This window comes from Aegilops tauschii, chromosome 5 (assembly GCF_002575655.3).
Source record: "Aegilops tauschii subsp. strangulata cultivar AL8/78 chromosome 5, Aet v6.0, whole genome shotgun sequence".
NCBI classification, from domain to species: domain Eukaryota; kingdom Viridiplantae; phylum Streptophyta; class Magnoliopsida; order Poales; family Poaceae; genus Aegilops; species Aegilops tauschii.
This window is the reverse complement of record NC_053039.3, coordinates 349260832-349270469: the sequence shown is the minus strand read 5'-3', so window position 1 is coordinate 349270469 and position 9638 is coordinate 349260832. Positions and strand designations below refer to the sequence as shown.

General features: G+C 51.4%; 1 protein-coding gene across 1 annotated transcript; it reads right to left on the bottom strand.

Annotated features, from left to right (window-relative positions):
* Positions 1-6371: 6371 nt before the first annotated feature.
* Positions 6372-7469, bottom strand: LOC109750651 (uncharacterized). The gene has a single exon (XM_020309613.1). The coding sequence runs from the start codon at positions 7467-7469 to the stop codon at positions 6372-6374; it is 1098 nt and encodes a 365-aa protein (XP_020165202.1).
* Positions 7470-9638: the final 2169 nt, after the last annotated feature.

Genomic DNA, 9638 nt, shown 5'->3' with positions numbered 1-9638 from the left:
TCTGTTCACAAAAATAATTGTTAAAAATCACCAGAACGTGATAAAATATTGATTCCAATTGCTGCTGATCAATAAACAAATTTTCTAGGTCGTACTATTTTGGCTGAATTTTTGGAGTTCCAGAAGTTTGCGTTAGTTACAGATTACTACAGACTGTTCTGTTTTTGACAGATTCTGTTTTTCGTGTGTTGTTTGCTTATTTTGATGAATCTATGGCTAGTAAAATAGTTTATAAACCATAGAGAAGTTGGAATACAGTAGGTTTAACACCAATATAAATAAATAATGAGTTCATTACAGTACCTTGAAGTGGTGTTTTGTTTTCTTTCGCTAACGGAGCTCACGAGATTTTCTGTAAAGTTTTGTGTTGTGAAGTTTTCAAGTTTTGGGTAAAAGATTTGATGGATTATGGAACAAGGAGTGGCAAGAGCCTAAGATTGGGGATGCCCATGGCACCCCAAGATAATCTAAGGACACCAAAAAGCCAAAGCTTGGGGATGCCCCGGAAGGCATCCCCTCTTTCGTCTACTTCCATCGGTAACTTTACTTGGAGCTATATTTTTATTCACCGCATGATATGTCTTTTGCTTGGAGCGTCTTGTATGATTTGAGTCTTTGATTTTTAGTTTACCACAATCATCTTTGCCGTACACACCTTTTGAGAGAGACACACATGATTCAAAATTTATTAGAATACTCTATGCGCTTCACTTATATCTTTTGAGCTATATAGTTTTTGCTCTAGTGCTTCACTTATATCTTTTAGAGCACGGCGGTGGTTTTGTTTTATAGAAACTATTATTCTCTCATGCTTCACTTATATTATTTTGAGAGTCTTAAACAGCATGGTAATTTGCTTAAATTGGGAAATTAATCCTAATATGTTAGGTATTCAAGACTAGTAAAAAAACTTTCTTATGAGTGTGATAAATGCTAAGAGAAGTTTGATGCTTGATGATTGTTTTGAGATATGGAGGTAGTAATATTAAAGTTGTGCTAGTTGAGTAGTTGTGAATTTGAGAAATACTTGTGTTGAAGTTTGCAAGTCCCGTAGCATGCACGTATGGTAAACGTTATGTAACAAATTTGAAATTATGAGTGGCGGTCGGGGATGGGCGATGGTCTTTTCCTACCAATCTATCCCCCTAGGAGCATGCGCGTAGTGCTTGGTTTTTGATGACTTGTAGATTTTTGCAATAAGTATGTGAGTTCTTTATGACTAATGTTGAGTCCATGGATTATACGCACTCTTACCCTTCCATCATTGCTAGCCTCTTCGGTACCGTGCATTGCCCTTTCTCATATTGAGAGTTGGTGCAAACTTCGCCGGTGCATCCAAACCCTGTGATATGATACGCTCTTTCACACATAAACCTCCTTATATCTTCCTTAAAACAGCCACCATACCTACCTATTATGGCATTTCCATAGCCATTCCGAGATATATTGCCATGCAACTTTCCACCGTTCCGCTTATCATGACACGTTTATCATTGTCATATTGCTTTGCATGATCATGTAGTTGACATCGTATTTGTGGCAAAGCCACCGTTCATAATTTTTTTATACATGTCACTCTTGATTAATTGCTATCCCGGTATACCGCCGGAGGCATTCATATAGAGTCATACTTTGTTCTAGTATCGAGTTGTAATCATTGAGTTGTAAATAAATAGAAGTGTGATGATCATCATTCATAGAGCATTGTCCAAAAAAGAGAAAGGCCAAAAAAAGAAGCCCCCCCCCCAAAAAAAAGGGACAATGCTACTATCCCCCTTTTTCCACACTTGTGCTTCAAAGTAGCACCATGATCTTCATGATAGAGAGTCTCTTGTTTTGTCACTTTCATATACTAGTGGGAATTTTTCATTATAGAACTTGGCTTGTATATTCCAACAGTGGGCTTCCTCAAATGCCCTAGGTCTTCGTGAGCAAGCAAGTTGGATGCACACCACTTAGTTTCTTTTGTTGAGCTTTCATGCATTTATAGCTCTACTGCATCCGTTGCATGGCGATCCCTACTCCTTGCATTAACATCAATCGATGGGCATCTCCATAGCTCATTGATTAGCCGCGTTGATGTGAGACTTTCTCCTTTTTTGTCTTCTCCACATAACCCCATAATTATATTCTATTCCGCCCATAGTGCTATATCCATGGCTCACGCTCATGTATTGCGTGAAGGTTGAAAAAGTTTGAGATTACTAAAGTATGAAACAATTGCTTGGCTTGTCATCGGGGTTGTGCATGATGAGAGCATTCTTGTGTGACGAAGATGGAGCATGACTAAACTATATGATTTTGTAGGGATGAACTTTCTTTGGCCATGCTATTTTGAGAGGACATAATTGCTTAGTTAGTATGCTCGAAGTATTATTATTTTTATGTCAATATTAAACCTTTATCTTGAATCTTTCGGATCTGAATATTCATACCACAATTAAGAGAATTACATTGAAATTTTGCCAAGTAGCATTCCACATCAAAAATTCTAATTTTATCATTTACCTACTCGAGGACGAGCAGGAATTAAGCTTGGGGATGCTTGATACGTCTCCAACGTATCTACAATTTTTTATTGTTCCATGCTATATTATATTCTGTTTTGGACATTAATGGGCCTTATTATACACTTTTATATTATTTTTGGGACTAACCTATTAACCGGAGGCCCAGCCCAGAATTGCTGTTTTTTTGCCTATTTTAGAGTTTCACAGAAAAAGAATATCAAACGGAGTCCAAACGGAATGAAACCTTCGGGAACGTGATTTTCGGAACGAACGTGATCCAGAGGACTTGGACCCTACGTCAAGACATCAACCAGGAGGGCACGAGGTAGGGGGGCGTGCCTACCCCCCTGGGTGCGCCCTCCACCCTCGTGGGCCCCATGTTACTTTACCGACGTACTTCTTCCTCCTATATATACCTACGTACCCCCAAACTACCAGATACGGAGCCAACAACCTAATTTCACCGCCGCAACCTTCTGTACCCGTGAGATCCCATCTTGGAGCCTTTTCCGGAGCTCCGCCGGAGGAGGCATCGATCACGGAGGGCTTCTACATCAACACCATAGCCTTTCCGATGATGTGTGAGTAGTTTACCTCAGACCTTCGGGTCCATAGATATTAGCTAGATGGCTTCTTCTCTCTTTTTGGATCTCAATACAATGTTCTCCCCCTCTCTTATGGAGATCTATTCGATGTAATCTTCTTTTGCGGTGTGTTTGTTGAGACCGATGAATTGTGTGTTTATGATCAAGTTTATCTATGAACAATATTTGAATCTTCTCTGAATTCTTTTATGTATGATTGGTTATCTTTGCAAGTCTCTTCGAATTATCAGTTTGGTTTGGCCTACTAGATTGATCTTTCTTGCAATGGGAGAAGTGCTTAGCTTTGGGTTCAATCTTGCGGTGTCCTTTCCCAGTGACAGTAGGGGCAGCAAGGCACGTATTGTATTGTTGCCATCGAGGATAACAAGATGGGTTTATATCATATTGCATGAGTTTATCCCTCTACATCATGTCATCTTACTTAAAGCGTTACTCTATTCTTATGAACTTATACTCTAGATGCATGCTGGATAGCGGTCGATGTGTGGAGTAATAGTAGTAGATGCAGGCAGGAGTCGGTCTACTTGTCTCGGACGTGATGCCTACATACATGATCATACCTAGATATTCTCATAACTATGCTCAATTATGTCAATTGCTCAACAGTAATTTGTTCACCCACCGTAATACTTATGCTCTCGAGAGAAGCCACTAGTGAAACCTATGGCCCCCGGGTCTATCTTCCATCATATTAATCTTCCAACACTTAGCTATTTTTATTGCCTTTTATTTTACTTTGCATCTTTATCATAAAAATACCAAAAATATTATCTTATCATATCTATCAGATCTCACTCTCGTAAGTGACCGTGAAGGGATTGACAACCCCTTTATTGCGTTGGTTGCGAGGATTTATTTGTTTGTGTAGGTGCGAGGGACTCGTGCGTGGTCTCCTACTGGATTGATACCTTAGTTCTCAAAAACCGAGGGAAATACTTACGCTGCTTTACTGCATCACCCTTTCCTCTTCAAGGGAAAACCAACGCAGTGCTCAAGAGGTAGCACGCGGCCCGTCAACTGTAGGTAGCTTGCTCTTCGTGCCGATCGGCGTGGGCGACGGACGACATGTGTCCATGCCAGCGCGGTCGAGGATGTCAGCGGTGTACTGCTGCTGATAGAGGAAGAAGCCCTCCGAAGTGCGCATGACGCGGATGCCGAGGAAGAAGTGGAGAGGACCAAGGTCCTTCATGGTGAACTCCGCAGTAAGCTGGGCGACGACGCGGCGAAGGGCAGCTGGTGATGACGCTGTGAGCACGATGTCGTCGACGTAGAGGAGGAGAAGCGCAGTGTCGCAGCCGTGGCGGCGGGTGAAGAGCGACGAGTCGGAGCGCGTGGCGTCGAACCCGATGGACTTGAGGAAGCCGGCAAATCGAAGGAACCACGTGCGTGGCGCCTGCTTCAAGCCATAGAGTGACTTGGAAAGGCAACAGACGTGGTGGGGTTTGCCGGCGTCGACAAAACCGGCTGGCTGGAGGCAGAAAACCTCCTCGTCCAACGTCCCGTGGAGGAAGGCATTGGACACATCAAGTTGGTGAACCGGCCAGTTGCACGAGGCTGCCAGGGTGAGCACGGTGCGGATGGTGGCGGGTTTGACCACCGGTGAGAAGGTCTCGCCGTAGTCCACGCCGGCGCGCTGCCGGAACCTGCGCACGTCCCACCGTGCCTTGTAGCGCTCGAGGGAGCCGTCGGTGTTGTGCTTGTGCTTGAACACCCATTTGCCGGTGATGAGGTTGGCGCCGGGAGGACGAGGCACCAGCTCCCACGTGCGATTGCACACTAGAGCGTCATATTCCTCGCGCATGGCAGCGAGCCAGTTGGGTCGCGGATGGCAACACGCACCAAAGAGGGGACCGGTGAGATGACGCCAGGCGTGCCGGTGGTGGCGGCGAGACCGTCGTGGTAGCGCGGGTTCGGACGAAAGACCTCGGTCTGGGCGCGCATGAACATCGGTCTAGGAGCGGCCGGAGGTATGGGTGGAGGCGAGGTAGGCGACGAGGAGCCCGCCAGGGTGGCAGACGAAACGCCCGTGGTGGAGGAGCTCGCGTCCGAGCCGTCGATCGACAGATCAGCGGCTGCATGCGTCTGTAGGGTGGAGACGTTGGACGGAGAAGACGCGGAGCCCCTCGATGATGATCCGGCGGCAGAGCTTGAACACGCGGTGCGCGCGTGTGGGGTACCGTCTGACCGCGATCCAGGAACCACGTTGGAGGTGGAACATGGCGCGCGATCACAGAGGCGCCGCTCGATCATGGGGACCTGCAAAACCGGAGGAGCAAGAGCAGGTGGTGGTGGAGCGGCGGGGTTAGCCACGGGCTGTGAGGCGAAGGGGAAAACTGACTCATGGAACTGGACATGACGGGAGGTGATCACACGGCGGGAGGTGGGGTCGAAGCACCGGTAGCCACGGTGATCTTACGGGTACCCGAGGAAAATGCAAGCAGTGGATCGATGATCTAGTTTGTGCTTGGCTGTGGAGGTGAGGTTTGGGTAACACAAGCACCCAAATACACGAAGAAGTGAGTAGTCAGGGGCAGCACCAAGAAGGAGCTCATGAGGTGTGCTCGGTGTGCTAGCATGGCACGGCCGACGGTTAATGAGATAAGTGGCCATGTTAAGGGCCTCAACCCAGAACCGAGCAGGCATGGATGCATGAAATAACAGGGCACACATGCTGTCATTGAGTGTTCGTAGTATGCGCTCGGACTTTCCGTTCTGCTGGCTAGTGTATGGGCAGGAGAGGTGAAGGTGGGTGTCGTGACGGGCTAGAAGGGTGCGGACAGCAGTGCTGTCAAACTCACGCCCGTTGTCAGTTTGGAGTGAGAAAACAGGAAGTTGAAACTGTGTCTTGACATAGGCATAGAAATCGAGCAAGACAGGGAGCACTTCCGACTTGTGTTTGAGAGGGAACGTCCAAACGTAATGAGTGTAATCATCAAGCACAACCAAATAAAATTGATAGCCAGAGATGCTTACGACTGGAGATGTCCATACATCAAGATGCAAAACATGGAAAGGAAACATGCTAATGCTGGTAGAACTGCTAAAAGGTAGTCGTGTGTGCTTGCCCAAATGACAGGCATGACATGAGTGCGGTGCAGACTTGCTGAAACAAGGTGATCGGCAGCCAAGCGAAGCGATGCATGCCCGAGCCGCTGGTGCCACAGGGTGGATTTGGCGAGGCCGGCAAAGACGGAGCAAGAGGGGAGCGTCGGGCGGCCAACCGAGTAGAGATCACCGTCAGAGTCACATCAGAGGATCACCGCCCTGGTTCGAAGGTCCATTGCAGAGAAGCCAAATGCGTCAAATTTGACAGAAACAGGGTTATCACGACAAATTGGCGAACAGAGAGCAAGTTTGTAATGAGAGAGGGGGAGACCAGGACGTTGCAGAGTTGAACAGGAGACGTGCCCTCGATGAGAGCACCATCACCGACATGGGTGATGGGTAGATGCGCCCCACTGCCAACTATGATGTGAGAAGGAGAATGACATGGACGAAGGGAGTGGAGATTACCGGGCGACGAAGACATGTGGAACGAGGCCCTAGAGTCTAGGTACCACTCCGAGGCAGTGCCGGACGACGAAGGCCCAGCCGTGGCGCTGTGAAGCGCGGCCTGCAGCGACTGCATGTCCCATGGCTGCTGCAGCGGGGTGGTGGAGGAGCTGGCGCCCGGAGAGCCGTAGCCGGGGAACGGGGTGCCGTACCCAGGAGGGAGACCACCCGGAGCGCCGTACCCAGGAGGGAGACCACCCGGAGCGCCGTACCCAGGAGGGAGACCACCCGGAGCGCCGTAGCCGGAGCCGTACGGTGCGGAAGCCGCGAACATGGCCTGTTGATGAGGCGTGCCAGGATGAGGCCCGAGGACGCCGGTGCCCGGTGCGCGCCAGGGCATGGGCCAGGCTTGGACGAGACCCGTCCAGGAGTTGGCGCCGGGAGCAGGCGTGGGGTAGGCGGGCGGGCGCGGCGTCGGGGGCGATGGTGATGCAGAGACGCCGCCGTTCCCGCGCTCACAACGACGCTGGCCACGGCCGCGCCCTCGTGCGGTGTCGGAGGTGGGTGCTGGCGTAGGAGGCGCTAGAGTCGAAGGAGAGCCGCGCCCAGCAAAGAGAGCATGTGCGGACTGCTGGCGAGCCGCCTGCTCAGCAGGGTGCTCCTCCAACAGGAGGAAGGAGCGCACCTGGAGGAACGACGGGAGCGGGACCTGGGAGGTGATGTGCGGGATGACGGAATGATACTGGCGGTTGAGGCCGCGGAGGAGATGGAAAACCTGCCGGGAGTCAGTCACGGACTGCCCCAGGTCACGAAGCTGATCGGCGAAGGTCTTGAGCCGAGTGCAGTACTGCATCACCGTCATGTCCCCCTGGATGACGGCGTGGTATTCGGCGTCGATGTACACAGCGTGCACCAGCCGGTTGTGCGGAAGAGCTCGTCGACTTCAAGCCACACGGTGAGAGCCGTGTCCTCCGGCTGCATGACCGCATCAAGCAGCTCAAGCGAAATGGTGGTGTACAGCCAGTGGACGACGGTGTGGTCCGCCATCTGCCACTCGGGGTCGTCGTGTCGAGGAACCGCCTCGGGGTCGATGTGGGCACAAAGGCCGAACATGCCGATCACCATGTCGAAGTGGCGTCGCCACTGGGAGTGGTTGCCGGCGAGGAGGTCGAGCACGACGGGGACGTGGCGACGGATGTCGACGGTCTGGAGGATAGCAGAGGGAATGGATGGGGTTGGGGCGGCCGGCACGGCCGTCGCAGCCGGCACAGCGGGGGCAGCGGGGGCGGCAGGGCGACCTGCTGGAGAGGTTCGGCAGCGAGGGCATCGGCGGCGTCGTCGAGAACGCCAGCTGCGCCATTGACGGAGGAACGGGGAGAGAGGACGGGGTTGCCGTCCATGGAGGGAGTGGAAGCAGGATCAGCGGGCGGCGTAAAAGGGTTGTGCAGGCCGTTGGCGTCTGATGCCATGTTGGGAGAAGGAAAGAGATGGGATTCAGCACACTTCCATTATGCTCAATGCTGGGTGATATATACAGGTTGCTGGACTCAGCCGAGCGGGATCGTGGGTATGCCACTACCACTAGACGTGCAGCACTACTCAAACAACTGCTGCATGATCATGGCTATATCGTATGGCGTACTATACAGGGCATATACGGTATAGAACTACCTAGTCTAACAAAAGCACATCGTCGCAATATCATCGAAGCAGCTAAGCTGCCATTGTAGCATCACTGCGACCATCCACGCAATGCCATCAAAGCACACCGCGACCATTTGAAGGACGTCATGCTGTTGTGGGTGAACTAGTGCCGCCGTCATAGCATCACCTCGGTCGTCAAAGCAGTCGGGTCGCCATCGTAACACACCACATAGCATCACCGCGGGCGTTGGAGCAGCGGTCAGGACCGTCGTCATAGAGACCGCCGTCCACCGTTGCAGCACTGCTCTCGGCCTCACGCTAACGCCCGCAACAGCCGGGCCACCCCGACAAGCTGGTCGTCTCGGCTTGCAGCGCATCTGCCCTCGCACGCAGCAGGAGCTCGTGTTACTGCAGCGGCGACTGTTGTTTGACTTCCAAAGCTACACACTGCTTCCATGGACTTGCTAGAAGACTCCTTGAATTTTACTTGCTCCCATGCCACTACAAGCCGGCGACGCATGTGGCTGCAAGTCGCCAGACCTCAAGTAAACGCGTGGCACAGGTTAAACCAACACCCACGGAAAGAAATAAATTAAACAAGATGAATCGGATGGATCGTACGGCTTATAAGACGAGCTGGTCAAATGATCAAGTGGCCAGCGACCCGGCTGATCCCACGCACGGGTCGGCTGGATGCCTTGATATATATCCACCGAACACGCATCCAAACGTGCCACTGCATACAGTACGCGTCAAGGACCCACCACGGGGGGGGGGGGGGCTAAGGCGGTTAGAAGCGATTGCCAGGCGATCGGGCTCTAGCGCTAGGGTTAGGGTTTCCTGCTGGGGGTGGTTTGGCTGCGGCGGCGACTAGGACTGTGACGGCGCGGCCCGGTCGCTACTCGACAATCTGCTCATCTTCGCTGGGGGCGGAGGCCATGGCGGAGAAGGCGAGCAGCAAGGAAGTTGCGGCTCCGGAGGCGGTGGCAACCCCCAATTCCATGCAGGCAAATGCCAACACGCCGGCACGGAAGAGGGGCGAGTCTGATAGTTCCGGTGCCAAGGGGTCTCCGGCGGGATGCAAAACTCCGGATCCGGCGGCTAGTTTGTCTGCAAGGTTGGGTGGTATGATGCTGCTGGACAAGGAGGCTGATGGGATGGTGTTTGAGGACGAAGATCAATCTCACCCCAAAGCTTCTCGGTGGTCTACGGTTGGCAAGGTATGCTCTCATCGGCCCCTGAAGAAATCGGTGCTGGAAAGAACTCTGATTAGGGCTTGGGGTCTCCACAAGGAAGCAAAGTTTCGTGATATGGGTTCCAACATCTTTGTTGTGGATTTTGGATGTGAAGGAGACTGGAGACATGTCCTTAACAATGGTCCGTGGCA

Bases quoted from the DNA above. Each gene is read 5' to 3' on its own strand.
- LOC109750651 (XM_020309613.1), bottom strand. From the start codon at position 7,469: ATGACGGTGATGCAGTACTGCACTCGGCTCAAGACCTTCGCCGATCAG.